At 52.5% G+C, this 27,270-nt stretch overlaps 1 protein-coding gene across 1 annotated transcript in view; it reads right to left on the bottom strand.

Annotated features, from left to right (window-relative positions):
• Positions 1–27,270, bottom strand: part of Prex1 (phosphatidylinositol-3,4,5-trisphosphate dependent Rac exchange factor 1) — a 152,494-nt gene that overhangs the window by 32,742 nt on the left and 92,482 nt on the right. The window contains exons 6-14 of the mRNA XM_057780640.1: positions 23,755–23,916; positions 19,748–19,881; positions 15,359–15,477; positions 14,078–14,227; positions 12,140–12,287; positions 5,665–5,765; positions 4,461–4,564; positions 4,266–4,315; positions 2,197–2,272 (exon numbers count right to left, since the gene is read on the bottom strand). Coding sequence (XP_057636623.1) covers positions 2,197–2,272; positions 4,266–4,315; positions 4,461–4,564; positions 5,665–5,765; positions 12,140–12,287; positions 14,078–14,227; positions 15,359–15,477; positions 19,748–19,881; positions 23,755–23,916 — 1,044 coding nt within the window. The remainder of the gene's footprint in view (positions 1–2,196; positions 2,273–4,265; positions 4,316–4,460; positions 4,565–5,664; positions 5,766–12,139; positions 12,288–14,077; positions 14,228–15,358; positions 15,478–19,747; positions 19,882–23,754; positions 23,917–27,270) is intronic.

Here is a 27,270-nt window from a genome sequence, read left to right as displayed (position 1 = left end):
AGGCCAGAACCTCAGCATGGAGTTGGGCAGGCAGGCTCAGGCACAGCTGCCCACTGAATCAAGGACTGTGATTGGGAGCACCTCGACAGCTAGGGGCCAGGCTCAGAGGCTTCCAGACACACAGGCAGCCAGCCCTTCAATGCAACTGTTACAGTACACAGAAGAGAAGGGCTGCCAGACACCTAGCCAAGCAGGCCTGACCTTCCTCGTAGAGGGTGGAGGAGGGTACTCCCAGCCAAAGGGACCTGATTGCTTTTCCAGCAGCTGTGAGGCCAGTCATGGGGACCAGGTGTAGGGACTCCAGAAGGAGTTGTGGGGGCAGATTGGGGACCCTGGGGAGGGGTTGAGAGACGCTTGGCCCCAGTGCTCACTGTATTACTAGCTGAGGATCACAGAGAAGACAAACAGCTCCTAAGAGATCCTAGGCCAGTGGCGGGGGGATGGCAAAATTGAGTTAGGACAGAGGAGGCAACAGGAAGGAACAGTCCACAGCAACTGCTCCTACCCGCAGGGGACTGACTGCCAATCCAGGTAGCCTTGGCTGGGTGCTCGGTCTAAGAGGACTAGTGGGCCTCTGGAGTCCACTCAGCTTGCAAAGGGCTCAGAACCAGCCTAGCCTGTCTGTCCTATCAGCAGAGGAGCCAGAGGCCAAGGAGGCTCCTCAGGACACAGGGTAAGCAATGGTGACAGATATGGGCGCCCCAGATGAGGACAAGTTGGAAGGGGAGGGAGAGGACAACTTGGGCAGTGTTCTCTAACTCATCTCTAGTTGCTGCTGTCTCTAAATTGAGAGTCATGGGGTTTCCCCCAAGCTCCTGGGAGCAAAATGTGCACACACCCCTGCCTGGCACACACCCCCGCCTGGCACACAGGAAAGCCAGCACCATCTCGTCACCTGGCTTTTCAAGGGACCAGTGGAAGCAAAACAGGGTTGGATGCACACAGAGAGGCACAGATCTCCACAGACACAACATGGACCACCTCTGCCCACCATGCCTACCACGCTCCATCTCTCCACTAACTGACTCCTTGATAGCTGGGGAAACTAAGGCACAAGCAGGAGGACTGATCCAGGTTGCCCGATGACAAGGAGGCTTTCTGAGGGTTTTGTGAGCCATCACATCACAGACAGGGAAACCGAGATTCCAAATGGCAATCACTGGCCCCAAGGTGGTGACTCTGACACACTGCATTTATCTGTGCCCACTCTCTGCATGGCCCATGTGGCCCCTCCTGTGACTAAGATGTCCAGACCATTAGCAACACCATCTGCTGGGCCCTGGTGATTAATGCAAGGGGTGCTCAGGGGATGCAACTGTCCACCTTCTCTGCCCTGCTGCTGGAGCTGGCCCTTGGGTCCAGAAGGCACAAAGGAGGAAGGCCAGCATGTGCTGCCCCTGGTCACCATCAGCCCATGGCTGGGTTATTATCAAGGCGGTGCGTCCCCACACAGCACTCCCTATCTGGCTGTGCACTCAGAACAAGTCACATGACCTAACCTTAGGTTCCCCATTTGTAACACTGGAACGGTTCAGTGCGTCCTGAGGGTCAAATAAGATGACACACCACGGTCTGAGGTCACACAAAGTATGGCTGGTTTCTCTGAACTAGGTACTCCTGACCTTTAGGGCCTCAACTCTGACTCACCACCCACGCTTGTGAACCTGTCCCCAAGCACCCCAGGCTGGATCCTGAGACATCCAGGACCCCTCAACACTCCTGGTCTCTTTCACATGGACTGGATTAAGCATTTAAGTGGGGCTCTTCCCGGTTGGTGACACCTGAGGAGACAAACCATTTGGACAGGGAGAACTTGAGGCATTTCTCCCTTAACATTACGTGAAATGAAAAGGCTCAACTCTCCCTGCTGCTTGCCTTTGACTGCAGTTCTGTGCGGGTGCAATGCCTGGAGCTGGGGCTGCCAGCGTGTGACGGCGAAGCAGCCAGCCAGATAACCGCGCAGTCGGATGGCAGAAAGGTAGAAGGCTGGGCATAAACACCATCACTGAGCACCAGGACACTACATGAAAGGAAGCCGCTGCCCAGGGACAGAGTTCCTTGCTGAGAGGTTCCCTGTGTGGTCACACTGTAGACACAGAGAGCAGAAAGGAGCTGGGCCTGCCCCCAGCTATGCTGCTGTCCTCAGCTACATGGCTAATCCCAAACCACACAGAGTCTGGGGCTACTCATACTCACTTGTGCCAACAGCCAGTCCACCAGCTTGCTCCCGGGGACCACGGATTTGTAAGTCTTCAGGTGGTAATCACGGTCCCTGGGGAAGAGGAGGACAATGAGTGGTGGCATGGGGGGGAGGCATGTTGAACAATGATTGGCTGCATGGGGGGGGGGGCGTGTTGGTTTCTGGAGCCTGCTCCAGCTGGAAGATCTTCAACAAACATGGAGAAGAGGTCGACCCACTCCTGACTTATGGGCCAGCTGCCCCACCAGAAGATGAAGAGAAGGCCTCGGGCTGCAGACACTCTCTAGCCCAGGGGACCTCTTTGTGCAGTCATGGCTCTTGAGGCAGCTTTGCCAGCACGGACAGGTTTGCCCTGGGGTGGAGTGCCACACTGAGGACCATGAGCATCATACAGCACCAGATGTCTCTACAGCAAGGACCTCTCCTGGCCAAACATCCACAGTCCATGGCTGGGGAACCTTGATTTTCTAAGGAGGGTGAGCAAGGCTCCACCGTTCCTCTGCTTTGTTTTGGTGCTGACACACACGTGTTCAAAAACACGTGGCTAAACGCAGGCTGGACTCTAAGCACAGAGCAGAGCCTAAACCTGGAGGGCACAGGGGCGTCCTGGTAAAGTACGCACTCTACATGGCTAGCCTTTGGGGCTGTGGGACCTGAGCAGTCCAAGAGTCACAAACTCAGCCTTAAGCTAACGAACACAGAGTTCTACAGCTCTGGTTGGAGCCGCTGAAGTATGTTCAGGATTAGGTATGGTCAGCTGTGAGACGAAGCAAGGATCCTAGTACATCCCCACCACACTCTAAAAAAGGAAAAAGGAAGTCAGGCCAGCAGGTTGGAAGGCCAGGGAAAGCCAGTAGGGAACAAACAGGCAGAGGTCACAGAGCCAAGAAGGCCGCTGGGCACCAGCAGATGTCACAGGGGCCCAGGAGTCCACTGGACACCGGCAGAGGCCACAGGGGCCCAGGAGGCCGCTGGACACAGGCAGAGGTCACTGGAATCCAGCAAGAGGCTGGAACCCTCTGCCACTACCTCCTAGGACCAGCACAGAGCATCAAAAGGAATGAGAGAGGAGGCAGGGCTGTGGGTGAAGCGTTTGCAGGGCCTGACCTCACAGACCACGAACTGGATGGACGAAGTCCCTGGGACAACAGTCATGTCGCCCTGTCCTTGTCTCTCCACCCACAACCACAGGCTTCCTAACAGAGACTGACCCACTCGTTTCTGATGCCAGGAGCCTACGAGCATACTTTCCGTGACTTCAGCACTGTAACTTTAAGCTGCTGGCGAGCCCCGCTGGCTGGAATAGAGACAGTCACTCAACAAACACTAGTGCGGGACTGTGCACTCGAGGTCAATGCCCTGCCACATAGCCATTGGAATCCAGGCTCAAGCAGCCCATAAAACCAAAATTTGACCAAAGTTTGATTAAATTAAAAAAAACAAAACGTCTAGACTCCGTATCCTGGAGCATTTGCAAACCTCATGGGGACAGGTGTACCTGGGAGTGACAAACACAGGCACAGAACACTAGAAAGTATGACTCTGGCAGGAAGTATGGAGAGTTCCTGGGTGGGACACGAGGGAGGGGGCCAGGACAGGCTCGAGGTGGAACTCAGTGGGGCGGAGCATGTGTCCCTTCCTGGGGCCCCATCCCAGGAAATTAAAATGTAAAGGCGGCCAGGGAAGCCGACCTGACAGGGAGGCTCTGGAAAGCCATGAGAGCCAAGGCTATGTAGGAGAGAGCATCCCACAGCAGCAGCAAGCGCAGAGACCCTGAGGTGCATCCCACTTCATACCCTGCCTCAGACAGGAATGGTGAGGCACAGGAAGGTGGAGGACTGTCCGGGGTCACGCAGCTGGGAACCAGTAGGTAGATCCAGTCAATGTCAACCTGCCCCTTACTATCCCTGCAGCACACCCGACAAATCCACTCACTTCATCCTGATGGCCTGACAGAGGAGCTCAGTGATTAACCCTGTCTGATGGAGGAGCCTGAGTCTCAGAGAGGTCCAGGTACTGGTAGGGCCATGCAGATACTGTCAGAAGGTACGCCATGGGGACTTACTTGATCACGGGGGTGTAGAGGCTATGTAGACGGCAGTAGAGTCTCACGCCCTACAAGCAAGAGCAAGATTTGAATCAGCTACGTCTTCTAGACTGCTGGGAAAATGAGGGTGGGCAGGGCAGGCTATGAGCGACATAGGCTTATTCTGCAGGGACATCCAGCTGGATTGGGGCCACAGGCTGAAGGACGTCCTACCTTGGACATGATGTCCTCCAGCTCGCTGCGAGCCTTGTAGGTGCCATCATCATAGCGGAAGCGATACATCACCTGTTCGTTCTTGAACTGGTGCTTGTCAGAGACTGGAAAGACCCAGGGACTGGTGAGCCTGGGAACACCCTCCACCTCCACCCTCTGGTCCCCCAGTACAGACTTGAGAGACACAGCCTGGGCAGTCCTGGCAGAGACCAGCAATCTAGCTAACACATGTGGATACCTCGGATTTGCCCTGCCCTTTGAATGGGAACCAAGCACTCCAGGGGAGAACCCACACTGCTGGGATCTGCACAGCTACCCTCCTATTCTGCTGGGGACTTAGACCCAGATGCAGATTCTGTGTACAGCCAAAAGTCCAAATCTCTAAGAACAAAGACGCTTCACTCCCACCTGGACACTCAGTGGCTTCTGGTTGGCTCGGGGGACCCACACAACCGCCAGGGTTGGACGAAGGCTTAGTGTGGCAGGTCCGTCCTCTCCACAGCACCAGCCATGGCTGGAGTCATTCGACAGTGACCGCCATAAGCTCTCAGACATCACAGCTGAGTCTTTCCCCAGCTCCGAGTCACCTGGTCTCACTCCCTACCATGCCCCTGTCCACTCAGAAGGCGGCCTCACTGCCTTCCTTGCTGCTCCCTGTAGACCCCTCAGCATCCCCCTGCCTAGATGATGACCACAAAGAACCCTAGAGCCCACTTGCCTCCCTCACTGCTAGGGGAGGTACCCCCAAGCTCCTGCTCAGAACTGAGCCCCTGACCACACTGACCACCACTCTGTGCCCTCCCAGCTCAATCATGCCACACCGATACCCTCTACTCCCTTCTTCGTCTCCCCTCCAAGCACAAGGTCAGCTCTGTGAGAACAGGACGCTCCATCTGTCCCATTCACAGGTGTGCAAGCAGTGTCTGCTGCAAGGGACATGCAACAGACACCTACAAGTTAGCTAAAACCTAAACAGAGGGCTTATTCTTTCTGGAGGGGCAAAAAGAAAGTTCTACCCCCTGGCCAACTGTTGTGAAGCATCCTCCCTTGCTGGTGCCCAAGGGAATACTCATTCTGCCACCTTGGAGAAATGTCATGAGGCAGCCGTGGTCCTGGGTCACCCCTTCGAAGTATGGGAGCAGACTTCTGGGGAAAGGGCCGCTTCCCCGCCTTCAAGCTACCGTGCCACACCTCTTCCACTCACCATGGTGAATGATGCCATTCTCCAGCAGGGCTTGGCCCAAGTTGATCCCTTCTTCTGTTTTGCTGATCTCGCCGATTTCCAGGAGCCAGGCGACAAACTCACTGCCAGGAACAGAAGATATGATGAGATGGTCCCCAGCCCTGGAACCAGAACCAAGCTGGCCTGGCCCCACCCACCCCAGGAATGATAGGCAGATCTTCCTGCAGGCACACAAAACCAGGAGCCATGGCCCAAGAAACAGTGCCTTTTCAGGTGACTAAGACCAGTCACACACAGATCTGCCTCATCCACCCTGGTGGTATTGTGGGGGGAGGGGGATGAATGAATGGGTGGGTGGCAGGCACATGAATGGACAAGCAGATAGGTGCATGGTTGGAAGGATGGTGGATGTTTGGTAAATGGAGGAATGATGGGGGCATAGATGTGTGAATGAATGATTGATAGATACACAACAGGTGGTCGGATGGGTGGGTGATGGGCTAGTGGGTAGGGAGACGTATAGATAGAAGGGTAAAAGGAGAGATGGATGGCTGACGGTTAGTAGATGAATAAAGGATGGATGGATGGATGGATGGATGGATGGATGGATGGATGGGTGGGTGGGTGGGTGGGTACACAGAAGGATAGGTGGGGTGGTTTAGGAGAGTGTGAATGAATAGTTGGGTAGAGGGTGGGTGGACGGATGACAGATGAATGGGTGGTGTGTAGATTATGAGGGGATGGATAAAGGGATGACAGGTAAGTGGAAGGTGGGTAGGCTATGGATGGATGTATAGACGATAAGTGATGGATGGGTGTGGTTAGACGGAGGAGCAGGAGGGTGAATGAATGATGGACAGATAGAGGACAGATGTTGGATGGGTGGCGGGAAGTACAGGAGTGGGTAGACATGACTCCATGGTAGATTTGTGGATGGAGGCATGAGCCAAGGGACAGACACCAGGCCATGTGATGTGAAGGCAACTGACAAGAATGGATGACAGACGAACCATCAAAGAGATCAACGCTGGATGGATGAGTAGAAATGGAGTCAGGGGGAGGGGCTGGCCAAGTGGACAGGAAAGGCTGGGCGGATGGTGGAAATACACACAGATAGCTGGAGAAGGGTGTAGCTAGATGGGGGTGAGCAGATACTAGATGGGGGTGTATGTATGTATGTATGTATGTATGTAGTATGTAGATGAAACACACAAAATCAGCAGGAGGCAATGCCAAGCCCAGAAAGCTGACTGGAGAGATGGCTCAAATCACATGCTCCCTGTCCTCACAATAATCCAATAGCTTCCCCTTTCGTCAGAAGGGACTTCAGCCCTGCCTCAGTTGTCCCACAGATCTGCCCAGATATATGTGCACCTTCATCAGCCACCCCCAATCCACATCCCCCCCCCAAAAAAATCCAACCAGGGGGTGGTGGCTCAGAAGGCAGAAGCAGGTGAATTTCTGTGAGTTCAAGGCCAGTCTGGCTACAGAGTGAGTTCCAGGACAGCCTGGGCTATATAGAGAAACCCTGTCTCAAAAAACAAACCAAACAAACAAACAAATGCAAAAAAAAAAAAAGTTCCTAGACTCCATCATGCCTCGGGGCCTTTGCAATTGCTGCTCGTCTACCCCGAAATGACCTTCCCTGGCTCTTCTTTCCATACCACCCCCAGGGCCCGACCCAGCAGCCCACCCATCCTGATGCCCTTCCATTCTGTGCCAAGCAGTCTCTGCAGCATGGCTTAATAGACTTCTATGTGCGCTCATCAGTTTCCTTCCCTGCCCACACAGACACCCAGAATGCAACCCCTGGATGATGGGGTTGATCTTATTTGTGGCTCTTTCCCTGACACACTCTGGAACTCAAGAGTCCTCTATGCAGCAAATGAGGAATGAGCAAGAAGGAATGTTCTAGGGTGCACAGGAAGGTTGGGGCACAGATGAGACAGGTGAGCTTTTCTGGCTCCAGGTGACAGTCCAGGGGTCAGACTCAGCCAGGCCTCTGAGGTCCCAGCCCCTGTGGCCATGTGGGCTCAGCATATTTCAGCCCACTGGAGTCAGCGGAAGAGGGTGAGCCCAGAGCAGGCAGGACCCACGAGCGTGGGCAGTAGTGCCCGCCCCCCTCTTTATGAAAACCAACTGTCCCACCTCCGGCTACAGCAGGGGGCGCTATTTTTAGCTTTCTGTGCTGACAGAAGAAGGGCCTGCCCTCATGTAGGTAGCAACACTGAGAGGCATTCAGAAAGCCTACAGGACACCCAGAGAGGTGGAGAAGAAATAGGTACATTTCTGGAACCCTAGGTGGGAACTTTCCAGGTTCTGTGTCCCCCTACACGACACCCCTGCCCCCACCTCTGATTCTGTTCTCAAAGTCTCAACTCTTGGGATAAGGCAAGAACGGCCAGCAACCCCAGAGGGCAAACAGATGTTGGTGTGCCCACTCTCAGAGGCTGGAGGCTGGAGACCCAGTCAAGGGCTGTTTACCAGCTGTCTTATCCAGGGCCACCCCTAACAAGGGGTCTGTAGCCAGAGTGGGGACAGGAAGTATCCCAAAGTGGCTGCAGGGGCAGAAGACAGATGGAGGACAAAGCAGAGCAATTGAGTGGTGACTGCCCACGCTGGGTCCTGCTGCCCTTTGGGAAACCAAGCTGGATCTTCAGCTTGCTGGGCAGAACTGAAGCAAAGCTGCCCCTTTCTGGGGAACAAGATGCAGCTGGCCACAACTCAACAGGATGTAGCTCAAACAACTGGTTTGCTTGAGGACATCTGGAATTAGTAGGTGGACTTTTTAATCCTGTGAAACTTTAAACTGGGACCCAGGGGGTAAGGAGATAAAGTTAATCTCTTCTTCCGCAGGAACCTCGAACTCTGAACGGGGGTGCTGGCCGGGAGAGGGGGGAGACTGTGCCAAACCAGCCAAAGCTGAAGCTATTGCTCTAAGAGCCCATGGCAACCCTGTGGGTTCAACTCTCCGAAAGGGGAGCACTCGATAGTTCCTACAAAGCTCCCAGTTGTTAAATGCAGCTGTCTAACCCTGTATTTTCTGAACCCCCTCTCCAGGCTTCCACTTGTACTGGGCCAGCAGGGTCTCAGGGTGGAGGAGGGGTGTTCCGAATTAGACATCAGAACGTACAGCAGCTCCGAGCAGGGAACGGGGATCTGACGGTAGCTCTGGGTTGGGTTATAAAGGGAAACAGCCTGGGTTTCCAGAAAGACGTTCCCTCCGCTGTGGGAGGCACTGAGACCAGGTGGGGTGCCCACGGGTGTCATGGGACTGAGATGGAATGTGGGGTCCACGCACAGATAGGCTGCTTCCACTCTCCCTTTCCCTGCCCGGTGGACATGGTTCAGCCTGCTGCAGGTCAAGGCCAAGGCTGGGCACAGGGAACACCTGGGCACACCTCTCATTCTTTTCTGAGAGCCACCTGACCAGCGGCCCTGTGCCACATACTCCCCAGAACCGAACATCCTTTTGCCTGTCTCCTGATCTTCATTGTCTAGAGCCTGGGTTTGATATGCACACCTGAGTCCCATGAACAAAGTCCCTGCCAAGGTCCATGGCAATGCCCGTTCACGCCCTGCGTGTGCGTGTGAGGCCAAAGGTCAACGATGGGCTATCTTTCGCCATCATTCTCTGCCTTATCTTTGAGACAGGGTCTCCATTACTGAGACAGGCTCTTGCTAGTCACCCCGGCCACCTGCCTTGCCCACTGCTCGAACCTCAGCCTCACGAGTGCCAGGTCTGCAGTGCTCAGTTTGGTCTCTGTTGTACACAGCAAAGTCTCCCACCTCGAAACTCCCAATGTGTAGCATGACATCTAACTACTGTCGAAGTTTGCAGCAAATGCTTTCGCCTTCAAGAAACCTCCCTGAATCGTCTGACTGGCACACCTTGTTCCAAGTGGTCCCAAGCCTGACAACTCATCTCTCTCAACTACTGAGCCCCCTGAGCACCTAAACGAAAACCTGACCCATGACTCAGCGCTACCAAATGCAGCCCTGCTAATTCCTGGGTCTCATGCCATCCCTTGCCACTTCAGTACCACAGCTCAAACAAGCCACCGGACTCTTGCATCTGTGATGCCCTACCCAGGCATGCTGTTCCTTAGGTCTTCTCCTGGCTGATTCTTGCTTGTCACACAGATCTTGGTTAAAATGTAACCTTCCTAAGAGGCCCATTTTACCTGGCTAAATCAGCTCCCCAATTCTCCCCTTACAGCATTCACTGGTCCAAAGGCTTCCTTCTTTAATTTGACCATTTGTCTACTGACCTATTCCTGTAGGGACGGTCATCTCCCTGTCAGCAAGATGTTTGTCTATTCCCTGCTACCTGCTGGCAACCAGAAAGGGATGAAGGGAGGGAGCAATTTTGTCTCTCTAGCTAATCTGAGGATTCTGGAAGGCAGGTAGACACGCACATGCACGCACACGCATGCATACGCACACGCATACACGCATACACACACGTGCACACGCATATGCACACACACGCATATGCACGAGTGTGCTTCCCACAGTACACAGATTTTATCACTGAAATGTGAAGTCTGCTACTTTCTGCATGGAGCACAAACTGGCCACTTCTTGCCACCAGTCCCTGTACCATGAAGCATGCATGGCCCAGCATGTGTTCTCAGTGCCCTGGCCAGCACCATGCTTAGCGCTTCTGCATTCCCACTGGGTTCTCCAGCCCTTCTTCTTCCTTGTCATTGACTGAGACTGAGTGACATTAACCCAGTGTCCAAAGTCATCCAGCAGGAAGATGGGGGAGTAAGACAAGGCCTCAGTCTGACTCAAAGCCCTGCCCTAAAAGGTTATGAAGATAAATCAGACAAACCACAACCAGGGAGTCCCTGTCCAGCAGCAGAAAGACACGGAGAAAGCAAAGATGGGGGGAAAGTAGTAAATATGGAAGAGAGATTAAAACGAAGCAAGCATGGAGGCAGTGAGAAAGAACACCAGCTCTGGAGTCACCCTGTCCTGAGTGTGAATCCCATCGCCACACATGGCGGTGTGACTTCACACAGAACCTTTTTCCTCTATATGCCTCAGTTTCTTTACCTTTAAAATAGGGACAATGGCAGTGACTTGCCTCACGGTGGTGTTGTCTGAGATTAAAAGCGACTGCCAAATGTGAATGTCAAAGATCTGACTGAGTGAGGGAGAGACCTGTGTCCCAGCCACCTATCAGTCTTACAGAGGGGACCAGGGCTCCTGGAGATTTCGTGAGCTACACATTGGCAGGGAAGGAGTGCTGGAAGCCCAGACAGGTGCAGAAGGAAGCCAAGCCTGAAGAAGCATGTTCTCTTAACGGGAAGTCAGGTCCTCTGGGCCCCGTGGTTACGTGAGCCGCGATGCTGGCTGGGGTTCAAATGGGCAGCAAGAGAAATCTCCTCTAATCCTGAGGACAGCCGGGCCTCAGAAGCCTTAATCACAGACAGGTTATCCCATCCGGCTGGGCTGGCAGGATGGCTCTCCAGTACTCCCCCAGGCAGAAGTGGGAGAGCTGCTAGAGAAAAGCCTTCTATGAAGTGGAATCAGGGATTAGCAATGGAGACAGCCAGGGCCCCTCTAACCTTTCAAGCTCCTGGACCCAGGTCTCTCCTTTCCACAAAGCCTCAGAGAGCCAGGACTGCTGAACCCCAAGGACAACGGATGTAGCAATCCAAAAATCCTGGTTTCTCCAAAACTCCCACCGCTAGCCTGTTTAAGAGCGGGCCTCAGGGCCGACCCTGGGCCATCTCCTAACTCCACAGGCTGCAGTGGACATGAATACTCAGCCGGACTCTGTATTTTCGTATTTCTAAAACCAGGTTCCTGCCTGGCTCCTTCCTTCACTGTCTCCACCCATGTCTTCACCTAGCTTACAGGAACCGACCCCTACCCAGGGGCCCCCACCTCTCTGACCACTGTCCACAGAGGCCTCTGCTTGTCCCTTCCCCAACACTGCTAGCCCAGACTCCTCTGAGTACATGGTAGCCTACAAAGCAGATCTCCTGACTCAGAGGCCGTCTAAATGCTTGCCCCACACGTTGGTCTCCAATCTAGTCTTTCTACCAGGACAACTGACACTATTTCCAGTTTTCTCTGTACCATGCAGGCCACCAAGCTCCAGCCTGCCCCAGACCCTCCGAATTCCATCTCCAGCTTCTAAGCACAGCACAGCCTCCTCTGCCTTGGCCACGGCAGAACAGACAGAGATAGGCAAAGTGTGGCCAGCCTGATGAGTCGGGAAGATCTCAGCTTTTATCATGGACTCCATTACAGGAAGCAGATTACACAGTGGGTCAGGAGCAAACACAGCAGGCAGAACTATGGCAGAACCCTGCCAGCCCTGACCCTCATCTGAGTCTGCTCTACAGGTCTGAGGGGGTGTAAGGTGGCTGTGCAGGGAGATCCCAAGCAAGAGAAAGGGTGCACGGGGCAGGACAGGGCAGGGCAAAGCAGAAGTAGGGTGGGAAAGGAAGGTGGCCAGCTGGGATCGGATGCCACTCACTTGCCAAGGAAGCACTTGGGCACAGTGCTCAGCTTCCGTCGGCGGTCTTTGATCAAGTTCACCTTCTTGCTCATCATCAGGTGGTACAGCTTCTCCCCCTTCTCCGCGATCATGACGTACGCGTCACGCTCCATGCCCAGCTTCAGGCCTGCAAGGGGACATGATTGCCAGGGAGTTACAGGAGGCAGTCTGGGGTTCTGGTATTCATGCCTGCCAACTTCACACTAGCATAGCCATAGAGCACTTTCTGACCCCTGGTCAATGTCACACACCTACCAGGGACTGCTCAGAAGGACTGGGAAGGGACCCAGGTTAAGTTCCAGGGTAACTGGTGGTCCTTAACTCAGAGTCAAGCCCCAAAGCCTTATCCTACCCCTCCACACACAGCCCTGCCCCTCCACGCCATCTACACGGGACCCCATCCTTAACTCTACTCATGGTCTCTCTCTGAATCCCACCCCATCCAGACAATAAGAGCAACAGCAAATGGGTGTTTCATGGCCTCAGATACATGCCCCGTGCTCCTCACAAAAGGAGCCACAACCATCCCCATTTCACAAACGGAAAGCTGAGGCCCAGGGAACTTCTGTTGTCAGAATAGGTGGCATCAAGATTTTATCCCAAGATGTTTGGCTCCATATCCTGACCTGGGCTATGACCACAGACCACAGTGTGGGCCCATCCCTGTGTGCCCAGCCCTGAGGTTGGACTTCAGACAACACTCACATCTAAGGACAAGGTCCCCTTGGACCACACACACCTCTTAATGACATATACCCAGTGCTAACCACAGCTCTTGATTCTAACCACAAAAGCGCAGATCAGCCCCACCCATCCAGGCCAACTCCCTGCCCCAGTACCGACCCCACCCCAGCTCTGAACAGTTTCAGACGTTGAGTCCTTGCCCACCCAAAGGCCAAAGACAGGAGCTTATCTCGCTTCCTGGTATTTTAATACGCTCTGGCTTCATTATTTAAGATGGGGAAGCGCTTCCTAAAGGCCCCACTTTCTCTAGGAAACGGGTGGAGACACAGAATGAGGACAGTGACTTGGGTGGTGTGAGGAGGGGAAGAGAGGCAGGTGGTCTGAGCCGTGCATGCAAAGGGCAGGTTTACAGGATCACGATGACCTCCTGAATGAAGAGGGACATTGAGGGGTGGCATCGAGGGTGTGTTTCAGCACTGGGTGAGTGGAAAGCAGGCTGAGCAGGCTCCAAGGGTGACGGAACCGTGGCAAATGTAAGGTGCCTATGGTGCATAGACCAGCTAGGGTTTCAGGTCAGCAGGATGTGCATGGGGGAAACTGAGGCCCAATTTGATCCTGGGTCAAATGAGGAGATGATGTTGAGTTTGCAACGATGGTCAAATCTAAGGCCTTGGGCAGCAGGACCACAGCCTCTGCAGCAGGAGAGTGAGTCCGCTCAGGCGCAGGTCATTGAAGTAACTTGTACGAGCACACCCAGACCCTCAAGTTTCCAGCCTGGTGGGCTCCACAGTAGTTCAAGGCAGAGACACGGGTCAGAGCCCACCCATCCCTGGTCTGTCACCTCAAACCCTGTGCTGTCTTTCAGTGAACCACTTTGGTTACTGTCCTGAGATGCTCTCTACCATGCCTAAGGGGCACCCTGAGGACCATCCCCCCAGACTCCCACTCAGGGACCAACAAACAAAGGTTTGGGCAAACATCTTAGCTGCAGGGGAAAGAAGATGCTGTTTCCAGATGCTCTGGTGACCAGTAGGCCACATGGGGACTGTGGTACAACTGACTGACCCCACCAGGTCCTAACATAGTCACAGATGTCCCCACCCATCAAAACACCTGCTGTGTGTAGCTTCAACACTTCTGCAAGGGACCAAGATCCGTGCCCTAGGCACAGTCCTCACCCTATAAGAACCCCATCAACCGCCTTGGTAGCCCAGGACCCGCCCAGGCACCCACTCTCTCGCTGTTCCCGCTCTCGGATCAGGGCATCCAACCACTTCTGTTTCTCCTCCGCAGTCTTGGCCATACACACAAACCACTTGTTCTTGGCCGTGTTGTGGATTTTCCAGCCATTGGTGACGGTGTAGCCATTGCTGTGGTAATCGGCTGATAGGGACGAGAGGCAAATGTGGGTCAGTACACAGACAGCTATGCAACTCCCAATAGCCCGCAAAATGATGACCACCACCAGGGCCAGGCTTGAGGAGCTAAACCTTCCCCCCAACCACCGTTTCCCGCTGGCTTCTCTCTCATAAGCAAAGATCTGCACAGTCCCTTCCAGCACCACAGTGACACAGGTGTCATGACCTCGCTCATGTGGGCACAAACATAGTAGTGGAGGAGACGCTTGCCCAGAGCTTAAGGGAGCAACCCTCTCTGACAACATGATAGCTAAACAGTACTTAGGAACATGTACTTAGGCCTGCAGGTGCCACAGCTCAAAACCACATTAGAACGTTCCCCAGAAGGCTCACAGAACATCTCCTGAGACGTGGCATCCCGGTCCCAGTGAATGGCGAAACTACCCTAAGCTTTGGTCACCTGCCTGTGGATTGTTCAGATAGTAGATGTTATACAGCCAAGGGAAGCAGGCCCCGCCCAGAGCTACACGAGGCAAGGATGCATCCCAGGGTCAGCACGCTGAACGCATGTGGAATGCAGACAGGGCACTATGACCACCTTACTATACACATGAAAAAGCATGTACACGGTCACATGCATCTAAAGCCATTTTATATTCATGAGTTTGAAAACCAGAGACATTTAAAGTGAAATACTGGTCAATGGAAACTAAGGAGATGATATTTTGTTTTTAGACAGTATCTCACTACATAGCCCTGGCCAGCCTGGAACTCACTATGTAAACCAGACTGGTCTCAAATTCATAGAAATCTGCCTGCCTCTACCTCTCAAGTGCTGGGGTTAAAGGTGTGCACCACCATACCCATGGTAAAAAAATATTTTAGGCAGAAAAAAAAAGGACTGCATTATAAAATGCCTAAAGTGAGGGGCTGGAGAGACAGCTTGGTAGCTAAGAGTATTGGCTACTCTTCCAGAGGACCAGGGTTCAATTCCCAGCACCCACATGGCAGCTCACAACTGTCTGTAACTCCAGTTCCAGATCATTCTAGGTCCTCCTCTGGCCTCCATGAGCACTGCACACACAACGTACACAAAGACATAGAGAGAGTGCCAGGGCAAGCAAGGAGGGGTTTAGCGGAGAGGGGCAGGGCCCACCTGTCCCATCCTCCACATTCTCCACTTCCATGACTTCGGTGTTGATCCGACCCCTGAAGATGTACAGGGAGCCATTGATGGACTTGGTCCTCTTGGCAGATTTCTTGCTCCCAGTGACCCTGAAAGACAGCAGGGAGTCAGCATCCCCTACAAAGGACAGCAACACAGAGAGGCATCCAGGGACAGAGAGGAGCTCTGGGCTAGGGTGAGGAACATGGGGTGGCTGCTGGTGGGCAGGCAACTGAGTGAGTTTCTTCTCTACTAATCATGGTTTCCCATCTGAAACATAGGTTAAGAGCTTGGTTGATCTCACAGATCAACTCTTCAGCTAATGGAGACTCATGGGAGACCAACAACAGAAATTCAGCACACTGGACTAGCTGACTCACACTCACACACACACACACACACACACACACACAGCCATCGTCCATCCAGCCATCTATAACCAACCATTTATTAACCATCTATCTATAATCTACCCACCAATCCAAATAACATTCATCCATCTATCTACCCACAAACTCATTCATTCATCCAGTCACCTCATAAACCAGCTCTCCATATACTCACTCTCCCATGCGTACATGCACCCATTCATTCATCTGCCTAACTTCCAATGCAACTACCCACCTGCCTTATCCATCACCCCCTACCCCAACACACGCCTTCACGCAGGAGATTTCTGTCGTCCATACATTCAGTCACCCCTGCAATCTGAACATGGGGTCTTTCACATTCATCTGCTGCCTTCCAAACCCTGATGCAAGAGTTTGGGGTTGGGGTAAGGCCAGGAGAGGCAGTTGGAGCACAGAGGTTGGTGGTATCTCATAAATGGGATTAGTGTATTTTACAAAAAGGCCTCAGAGAGATACCTTCCCCCTTCCACCATACACACAACAGAAAGCAGAGGAAGCCTACTGAGCATGTCTCCTGGTGCCTTGTCCTTGGACTTCCTAGGTTGGATACATTGAAAAAACTATATCCTTTATGATACCCAGTTAATGTCATTTTGTTACAGTCACCCAAATAAATTAAGAAATCAAACAATAAGAAAACAAACCAACAACAACATCTGGCAGGGCTTCCTATGGGCAGGGAATCAGGTAAGATGCAATACACTCAGTAAGTCCTTGGAAATGGCTGCTAGTGCCAGGCACTCTGCTAAATGCTGGACCATGGGGAAAGCACATGAAATAGTGGGGAACTTGTCTTGTGTTGGGAGAGGGGGTACGGAGCACACAGAGAAACACTGATTGCAGCAAAGGCCCTCTGCATCTCCTTGATCCACAGGGTGGACCTATCCTTATGGAGCCTGCTAGGACTATGGTCAGGTGTCTCTACCTGAGACAAACTTACTGCAGCTGGGTAAATTCAACAGTATGGACCCTGGACTGCAGGCTGGCCAGACCTCCCAGAGAATGCAGCTGTATGTGGGGAGACCTGAGCTTCTGTTCCACGGAGGAGCTGAGCAGTGAGGACTGGAGCAGCAGGGCACTGAGTATGTTTGCCAGACTCCGGCTCCCTGGGCCCTTAATGAGGGACAGACTGTGTGAGAGTTAAGAGGAACCATGTGCTTCCTCAAACACTGGCTGGCTGGACTCTGCTTTATTATAAATTTACAAGCATGTGTGTATTTGTATGTACACCAAAGTTCGCCCTCCTGCTTCCATGTACACATGGGTATGCATGTGTGTATTCCTGTGTGCACACCCGTGTATGCAGGTACACTGATGTGTGGGAATACATGTATATACATATATGTATGAACATGAGCATGTTGTATATGCCTGTGCATGTATGTATATGTATGCAGGTACAAAACTCCATGGGAATGCATGGGTGCACACATGTATGGATATGCATCAGTTTGTACATGGTGATCTGCCTGTGTGCATGAGTGTGTGTTTCTGTCTGTGAACATGCAGGTGCATTATGAACATACATACCTGGTCTGTGTCTCAGCGAACCCTAACTGACAGAGATTTTGGCATTACTTCTTGGAATAAGGAAGACGAACTGAGGAGATAAAGGTTTGGGACAGGAGTATGGACAAAAAGACAAGTCCAGCTCAGACACAGGTGACCTATGTGCAAAATACCCAAAGGAAGTCAAACAGAAATGGTCTCCTCTTTTTCACTCGTGAGCCTGGCACTGTCCCAGCCACTTCACAGTGAGGCCTAGATGGGGTCGTCCGCTCTGTAAAGCACTAGATGGGGTCGCCCGCTCTGTAAAGCACTAGATGGGGCCACCCACTCTGTAAAGCACACCCCATAGGACATCAGGGCTGCAGCCCACATAACAGACACGAAAACGGCATTCGCCTAAAGTCGTGCAGCAGCAGCAGGACCTGAGGGCTTTTAGCCACTATGACTCTGGCCTCTCAGAACACAGCAGGCAGCTATAAGGTGTAAGACTTAGCTCTTCTGGGCCTCAGTTTCCCCTTCTGTAACTGAGAGGGCTGACTTTTAGAATGTCCTCTTCCTCCTTTGGTGGCCAAAGGAGGCTCTCTGTGTCACAGACCGTTCCACCCACATCCCAGACAGGGACCAAGAGAGCCAGCACCTGCCTAGGCACATCGGGTACTTCCTGAAGCCATTCCAGTCAGCCAGGCTCCATCCACATCGGGTACTTCCTGCAGCCATCCCAGTCAGCCAGGCTCCATCCACCAGCACCTGACCCTGCCCACAGGCACTCAGTCTTCTGGCTGCTAATCTAGAAGCTGGACAGTGGCCTGTTCCTGGTCCTCCCTGGGGACAGGTGTGCCCTTCCCACAGGCCAGCGCCCTGTGTCACTAAGGAGGGAACAGCCTTCAGAGAACTTAGGATGAACACAGGAAGGCCAAAGATAGTCCCTGAAGAAGCCAAGATGGTGGAAATAACTGCTGTTCCTCCTAGGGCAGGCGATACAGAGGAAGAAGAGCATGGCAAAGAAGCCAGGGCTGGGACAGCGCAGCCAGCAGCTGGGAGTTAGTCACAGGGTTCTGAAGGGACATTCTGTTTCCAAACCCTGGTGCTCTGGGAAAAGTGCCTGCTTCTAACAGCCAGGGCAGGGAAGGACTGGGGCTGACAATTCACAGCAGCCTTAGGATGGTCAGAGGAGGCCTCTGGAGGTGACGCCAGCAGGACAGGTGACATGAGACAGCAACAGAGATCATTACAGAGCAAAAGCAGAACTCCTGGAGAGAAGGTAGGCTGAGCACGTCTACACTGGGAGATGACACAACGGGAGGCTGAGGCCTGAGCCAAGAAAGACCAGTCTCCAAAACAGAAAGGATGGCCAATACAAGGGGCTCTGTGCCCTGGGGCTGCCCACGGGTGGCACCAAGAACCCCAGGATGAGTGTGAGGTCCATGCGGATGGCACCAGCAGCCAGCCCCAACTTCGTGCATCAGACACTTCCTACCTTCACCTCCACAATGACCCTGGGAGGTACATTCAGGAGAATCAACTGAGGCACAAGCAGGAGGTCATGGAGACAGAGAAGTGGTCAAATTCTGAGGCAAACAAGCAGAGGACGGATGTGGTCCATTGTAGAAGAGGGAACCGAGGCTTCATAATACATATGGAATGGCCACCCATCCCCTGTGGCCAGATTTCCCACACAGGCTCAGGAGTTGGGAAACTGAAAACTGAGCGCTGAGACAATGGGTTTAAGGCCAGAAAGCCACAATGCTCTGAGACCGCTGCAGCCTCAGCCAGATAAGGCAGAGAGAAGCCTCTGAAGGTTGCTGTTTCACTCTCAGGACAACTCACAGAAAACAGAATGAAAGCAGGGGACACCGTCTGCTAAGATGACCCAAGGGGCTCTCAGTGAGGGATGTAAAGATGCTGGCAAACCGTTCTCTTCTCCCCCAGCCCAGCAGTTAGAGCTTTCTCCCCTCCAACTCTGCACCCTGGGAACCTTAGGATCTCAGATGCTGGTGAGCCTCTACAATCATTTAGAGCTATGCTGTATGACACAATGTTCCCAGGTCACAAGGAAAATGTGACTGGGACCCACTGCAGTGTAAAGCTAATACATAAACCACTTCAAAGACTGAACGCTAAAACATATGACAAAACACCTCCTTATTACTTCTCAAAACTTGTTGACAGTTACATACAATTACAATTAGATATAACATGTGAGCATCTTGGGTTGAATTCACTATTAAACCCCAGTTCACCTGTTTCTTTTTATTTTTATTTAATATGGTTACTAGAAAATTAAAATTAACATATTCAGCTTATACTAAACATTCATTTAGAACAACTCCTTAAATACTCAGAAGAAAAATCCCAAGGAGGAATGTGACAAGCCCGAGGTGTCACCTGGAGAAAGGGGCATTTCGCACTGGCCTGCCCCAGCGGATCACCTGGGCAACCTGGCCCAGTCCTAGCAACATACCTGGATTTCCGCTTACAGTAGACAAGCAGGTTGTCAAAGAGGAAGAAGGCCCTCTCCTGGATGTTGCCTGCAGAGATCTTCAGCAGAGTGCCCTGAAGGAGGAGCTGGGTGCAGATGTCCGTGAGGTTAGAGCCCTGGGGAGAGGATGGAGGGCAGGAATGAGCAGCCAAGAACACACCTGTCTTAGCGCCTTTCCTTGCTGCACAGGAAAGCACCCTGGCAAAGGCAACTCAAGGGAGGAAGGGCTGCTTCCTGCTCTGCAGTTCAAGGTTAACAGTCCATGATGGCGGGGTACTCAAGACAGTAGGAGCTTGAGGCGGCTAGATGCATCACAGTCACAATCAGAAGCAGAGATTTTGGGGAATATTAGCTGAAGATGTGCTACATTCGTTATGCTGTGGAACATTTGTTTAATGATGCAAGGATGTGTTGCATTCTTTTATGTTGCATTTGTTTAACTCTGTGAAGCTGCGTTACTTTGCCTGTCTAAAGCACGTGATTGGGCTAAGAAAAAGCTGAACAGCCAATAGCCAGGCAGTAGAAAGGATAGGCAGAGATGGCAGATAGAATAAACAGAAGGAGAAAAAGAGAAGAGGGAAGAGCGAGAAAAGGAGGAGAGGAGGATGCCAGGACCAGCCATCCAGCTACACAATCACCCAGTCGCCCAGCCAGACATGGAATAAGAAGAAAAGACATACAAAAATAGAGAAAAGTAAAAGCCCAGAGGCAAAAGGTAGACAGATAATTTAAGTTAAGAAAAACTGGCTAGAAATAAACCAAACTAAGGCCAGGCATTCATAAGAGAATAAGTCTTCATGTATTTGGGAGCTGGGTAGCAGACTCCCAAAGAGAAAAAGAAAAAAAAAATCTATACAGAGAATCATGAATACATGCTGCTGTTTAGGTCTTTCTCCATCTGTATAGTCCAGCATTCCAGACAGGGAAAGGCCCTGCCACAGCTAAGATAGACCTTCCCACACCTACTAATCTAACCCTGGTAACCCTTAAAGCCATGCCCAGAGGCCAAGTACTCCCTCACAGATCTACCTGGATGCTTGTCTCCTAGGTGACTCCAGATCCTGTCAAACTGACAGCACTAGCCATGGAGCACCCCTTCCTCCATACCCCTAAATCCCTATCGGCCTCCCAGGCAAATCTCTCAGCACACAGAAAGCCAAAACAGTCTGTCGGATGGCTGTGTGGGTCAGCACCATCAGTGGACTGCAGGTTCTACTACAGCTGACACTTAGGGGTGCAAGGAGCAGACACACCAATTCACATGGCTAATGGCAGACCCAGGGGGTCAGCATCTGGTCCTCCAGGGAGTTGAGTTTGTCTGAGTGTCCTGTGTCTGTCTTTCCCTGTGACCTAATTTGCAATCTGGCTTGTTAAGTCTCCCCTACAAGATCAGCGCTTCTGTAAGGACAGGGCCACCACCAAGTGTGTGTGGTGAGATCTCCAGCACCTAGCAACCTTCCCTGGGCTGCAGTAGGGGCTCAACAGATGCCAGGTGGGAACCAGCGGGGCAGAACTTTGGGAGTGCTAGGTTCACTGAAGGCCCCTGGCATCACTAAGAGCTGTGGGATAAGCACCCTGTGTCAGTGCAGCTAACACACAGGGTGTGCATGAGGTTGACTGAGCACTGTAAGACTTGGGGCAGAGAATTAGGAAGGTGCCAAGGAGGGGCAAAGACAGGGACTAAGAAAGTGTCACTCTGAATCCTCAGAGCCAACACCTACTCTATGAAGAGTCCTGGCAGGGCAGGGCCAGATTACACAGATCCTAAGAGCTGAGGAGAGGGAGCTGGACAGAAATACACAAGTACAGAACACCCACTGAGGCAACCAACAGCCTTGCTCCCCTGCATTCATCTTGGGGAGGGAATTTTGCAGGCACTGGCTGTCTGACCAATGAACTGTATTTCCCAGCTTCTTGAGCACCAAGCATGGTCAAGAGACCTAATCATGCCAAGAAGCCAGTGACATATCACTACCTTCCAACCTCTCTCGTACCTTCCATATCTCTTTCCACAGGGAAAGAACAGCCATCAGGTTTAGGAAAGGACACTGGTGGTAGACAGGCCCAAGGCATAGGAAAAACACAGTCCTGTTGGATCAGAGCCACCTACCCAGCCTGGCTGGCCACTGGCCACACATCCACCTCTGCACTGCTCACAAGCTGCAATGTGAGCCCCTTGGAGCTGCTCCCATCCCCACCACAGCCCCATGGCAGACAGTCCAAGCCCATGTGTACCTAGATGCTGCAGGGAGCGCAGGACAGTGGCCTGTGACACAGCGGGAAGGCTGGTCATGTGACCTGCGTTTTAGGCAAAGCCATGTGCAGCCCCCACAGCCAAAGGAGCCAGATGCCAGGTCAGCTGCCTTATCTTGACTGCTGAACACATCAACCTACCAACTCAGGCTGGTGACTGGAACCTCCCTGCCCAGGAAGCTGCCACCACAGAAAACAAGACCCTCATGGGGCAGCCCCTCTCCCACACAAGTGGGAACCTTTTCTCTCCCACTTTCCAACTTGATCGAGGCCAAACCTTTATACCCATTCCAAAGCCCATCTGCAAGGGAGTCTGGGAGCTGGGGCTCTCCCAGAGGAGATGGCCAGTGAAGGAAAGTGCAGGGGACATGTCACCTGTATTCTCTGAACAAAGCCCCAGTCTTCTCTGCAGCTGGGCCCTCAACCCAGGGTGGGGGGGAGTACAAGAAAAGAATACTAAATCCCAGACATCCAGGGCCACCCAGGGCCTGGTGGGTGAGGGGAGGGGGTGTCCAGACAGCAGTGTCTGACCCAGAATCTTTCATCTCAGCCCCTAATCTCTCACTCCAGCTGAGCTGCCCTTCAGACTCGGCTGTATTTTTCCATTGTCCTTCTATAGACACACAGGAAACATTCAATAATGGAAGCAAGAATGAGGGTTAAGAAAGTCATTTGGTTATTGGCTGAGGGGCGGTTCAGTGGGTAAAGGGGCTTGCTGCCAAGCCTGATGACCCTAAGTTCAATGCCCAGGTCCCACACGGTGGAAGCAAATGAGTCGACTCCCACAAATTGTTCTCTGACCTCTATACATGCGCTGGGGCACACCGTGCACACACCCACAAATAAATGTGATTTAAAGAAGGTCAGTTACTTACAGTCTGGGGCGATCCGTCCCACTAACAACCCTGAGAAATAACAGTTGGATCCCAGGGAAATAACACCTGCAACAGATGCAGGTAAAAAACAAAAAACAAAAAAAAAAAAAAACAAAAAAAAACAGGGTACCAGGGTCAGAGAAGTTAAAAGTCACTCAGCGAGCAAGGACATATGGAACCAGAGTTCTGACCTGGGGTGGTGTGGAAGGCTGACACTGCCATCCTGACAGGGTCCAGAACCCCCTTCTAGACTTCTAGCATTTCTCTGAGAGAGTTTCCAGATTATGCTTACTAAGGCGTGAAGATCCACCTAAAATGTGGGTGGTGTCACCTCCTGAGCTGGTGTCCCAGACTGCGTACAAAGGAGCAGGGAGCTATCTCGTTTCTGCTTGCTTCCTGTGGGTGTGCCGTGACCATCCGTGTGAAGTGCCTGCCCATGACTTCTCTACCATGATGGACTGTGCCCACCAACTGAGCCACAATAAGCCTCCCTCCCTCCCGTGGTTTCCGCCAGGTATTTGCCACGGTCGCAGGTAAAGAGATGTGTTCAGATATGGAAGTACTGCCCTTGATGCTGGGAGCATAAACGCCAAGACCTGTAGGCAGCGGGTAGGTCAGGCACAGCACACTTGGTGAGGGAGTGTGGCCCGCGGGAATCTCAGTGGCAGCTGCAGGGAAACAGCAGTTCTACCAATCTGTCTACGGAAATTTGAAATCTGTGATTTTATGTTTCATTGAAAATCAGCTAAGCCACTTGTAAGCAAACACAGGGCAGGCCAAACAAAGGCACCAGGCTGTGATCTGCATTGCAAGTGGGGGCCCAGCCCCCTCAGCCCAGGATTCTCCCGCCTGACCACGTACCTCCCAGCCCTCTATGTGAGACTGCAGCTGCTCCAGCGCCTCCAGCTTCTCCATCTGCCTCTTGGTCTCATTGATGTTGGAGCAAACCGTCTTCATGGCCTGCAGGGCACTCTGCACCGCGGGGTGGTCAGGGTGCTTGCCAGGGGTTCTCTTGGCCAGCTCCTAGTGTGGGAGAAGGCAGAAAAGAGGGACATCAGTCCAGGCACATCCTGGCCAGAGGTGGAGCCGTGTCGAACCAATGTGCTGAGGAGGTGGTGAGCTAAGTTCACACAAGCTTACGCATTCACATGAGTGTCAGTCTTCATAGTGAACGCAACTAGACTTGGGTCACCAAGAATATACATCTCTGGGTATCTAGGAAGGTGATTCCCCAGAGGTTTAACAGGGTGGACCAGCCCAGGAGGCAGGGGGTGCCATCTCACAGGCTGGGCTTTCCAGACTGAATAAAAAGGAGAATGGGAGTTGAGCACCAGCATTCATTTTCGTCTGCTTCCTGACTACAGACACAGGAGACCAGCCACCCCACTGCTCCTGATGAACTACACCTAAAGTGATGAACCATAATAAGTCCTTCCTCCCTTGAGCTGATTTCATCAGGTCTGTCATTCCATGGACAAAAAAGTAACTAAGACATCCATTTTTTCACTCATTCATTAATTCATTATGTGGGCATCACCTGAGTGTCCTTGAAGTCAGAATCTGAATACATAAGAAACAGAAATAAGACCACCCTAGCCCAATACAGAAGAGAGAGACAGAAAAGCGAAGACAGATCAAGTGTCTGTCACAGCAGTGAGGAACTCTGTGAGGAGCTAGATTAGACATCAGGAAATGAGCTTCTGACTGGGAGGTCCGATACACTTAGGGAACAACATGGCAGACAGAGCAGCTGCAAAGGGAATAAGGTTGGAAAGACACCAGGCAAGACAAGGAATGGTAGGTGACTGGGGGGCAAGGTGAGGAAACCACAAGACAGAATAGAGGTGGCCACAGACACAATTGTTGCCCCAGCTTTCATGGTGAAATGGGTAGGGGGAAAATGCCTCTTGGGGTACAAGTGTGGCTGAGTGGTAACCATTTGCCTAATGCGCTCAAGGCTCATCCTGGGTTCAATCCCCAGAACATGAAAGAAAAATAAATAAATAGGCCTCTCCTTCAGAGTACAGAGTACAAAAAGCACCCAGCCATTTCTCCACCCAGGACCCAGCTGCCATCAGTTTGGCCCTTCCCTACACACTCCCATCTCAGACACAGACAGGGGCCAGACTGTGTTTTCTAGAAACATGGCCTCATGTCATCTAAGCTAGCCTCAAGCTCACTATGTAGCCAAGGAACCTTAAACTCCTGATCCCCCTGCCTCTGCATCCTGAGAGCTGGGATTAAACGCATGCACCACCGTGCTCAATTTATACAGTGCTGAGGGCGGAAAGCTGGGCTTCCTGCATGTTAGGCCAGCACTCTGCCAACTGACCTCCAGCTGATCTCAAACAAAAGGTTCCAGCCACTTGCTAGGTGTGGTATGTGAGACATGGAGGAGACTTATGGCCAGCAGTGGTGGGGACGATGCTGAGGTGGCGGTGCCTATGCCAGATCACAGCCTTTCTCAGTCAGTGCATAAGGACAACATCAGAGAAAGTTCCTAAACCGGACATCACCAGATGGTCCAGGCTCTGCCACCATGCATGTCTCCATTCCCTGTATTCACCAGCAATGTCCCCTGGCTTTCCTGCACTGGATTCCAGAGTGGTTTTGCATGCTAACTAGATAGACATGATTCCTTGAGCATCACCCCCTACGAACCTGTCACTAGTAAGCCAGTGATGATGAAAATAACACAGAACACCCCCAGAGTACCCTGGCTGAGCTTGAAAGACAGGTCCCAGACTTTCTAACAGAGGAGACTGTGGTATCCCCAGCCATGGGGAGGAGGGGCTGGGATCTGAACTCGGATGGCCAGCTTCCTCACGGATAGGACAGCAAGGGATAAAGCAGGTACCAGCTGCACTCTGGTCAGGCCAGCAAAGTCTCAGGAGGCCAGAATGGCCAGCAGCTTCTTCACAGACAGCAGCTGGCTCCTGCTTGTTGAAGTCCAGCCCCTCCTCAGAGGGGTCCTCTACAGGGCAGCCAAGGCCCAGTCAAAAGGAGAAAAGGGCCGGTTCCTGTTCCCAGCTGACTGCCCTCACCTCTATTTCTGCCTGAGGTCAGCAATGAGGGTGGGAACAGAAACCAAGCACAAAGGCCAGACTGGTAACTGGCCCAAGCTGCAGGGGAAGTGCAGACTTTGGTGTCTAGAGTCACAGGGGAGTATTGGCTACACTCCAAGAAGCTCCAAGAACCAAGAGCCATCCCCGTCCCGAGCCTCTGCACAGGCTGCTTCCTTGGGCCATCTAGCCAGGCTCTTAGGGGGCAACACCACACTGCGAAGAGCAGGCTGAGGGTAGTGGGGGAGAGCTGAGCGGCGGGACAGAAAACTGCAAGAGCGGCCTGTTCACTTCCAGCCTCACTGCACACTCCTGGGGGCAGCCTTCTGAACAAGGGTGCAGGACAGTCGCGCATCCCTGTGCAAATCAAACCAGGCCTCTTCCTCTACTGCACCAGAAACTAACCCGGAATGTACTGAACCCCAAATGGAAGAACCGAGACCATACAACCAAGAGAGAAGGATGCAGAAAGGAGCCCTGGTCACCTCAGGTCAGCCAGTGTGTTTCCAGACACACTCACATGTAAATCAGCCTTACAAATGTGACACTCAACTTCATCAAGTTCAAAACCATCATGTACCAAGGACACCATCCAAGAGGGGGGAAGAAGAGTCAGTGGAGCCATTTCCAAACTAGACAGATGCCACAACCAAACAGCAAGACAATCCAGGGCTCGGAAGAGGGCTCGGAAGAGGGCTGGGGTGGAGGGAGTTAAAGCATTTGCAAGCAGGAAGACCTGAGCTTGGATCCTCAGAGCCCATCTAAAAAGCCAGGTGTGGTGGTGTGCACCTATAAGCCCGGAGATGGTGAGATGGGAAGTGGAGACAGGTAGACCATGGAAGCCTGCGAGCCAGCTAGCCCGGCCTACACAATGAAGACCAGAGCCTATCTCACAAGATGGAAGGTACCCAAAGACAGACACCCAAGGTCATCTTTTGACCTCCACCACATACAACCTTGCATGCACGAATATGCACACACTCACACACACACACACACACACACACAAAATGATAAAGTAATTTTAAAATAAGTGATGTGTGTGAGGGGCAGGGAGCTGGCTGAGCAGTTAAGAACACTGTTGCTTTGCCAAAGGACCATGATTCAGTTCCCAGCACGCATATTAGGTGACTCAAGGACCTGTAACTCCAGCTCCCAGAAATCTGGCCCCTCTGACAACCACAGGCACAGAAGTAAAAATAGGTGAAGAGAGCCACCGACAGACAAAGGAGGCTGCTCCCACACCCAGTCACCTGTGTTTACCCCTGGGAACCGCCTCCCCCTCCCCCCAAGTGTAAAAGGTGAGGATTTCCTA

The sequence above is a fragment of the Chionomys nivalis genome, chromosome 9, assembly GCF_950005125.1.
Source record: "Chionomys nivalis chromosome 9, mChiNiv1.1, whole genome shotgun sequence".
In the NCBI taxonomy this organism is placed as follows: Eukaryota; Metazoa; Chordata; class Mammalia; order Rodentia; family Cricetidae; genus Chionomys; species Chionomys nivalis.
This window is presented reverse-complemented; position numbering and strand designations above follow the sequence as displayed.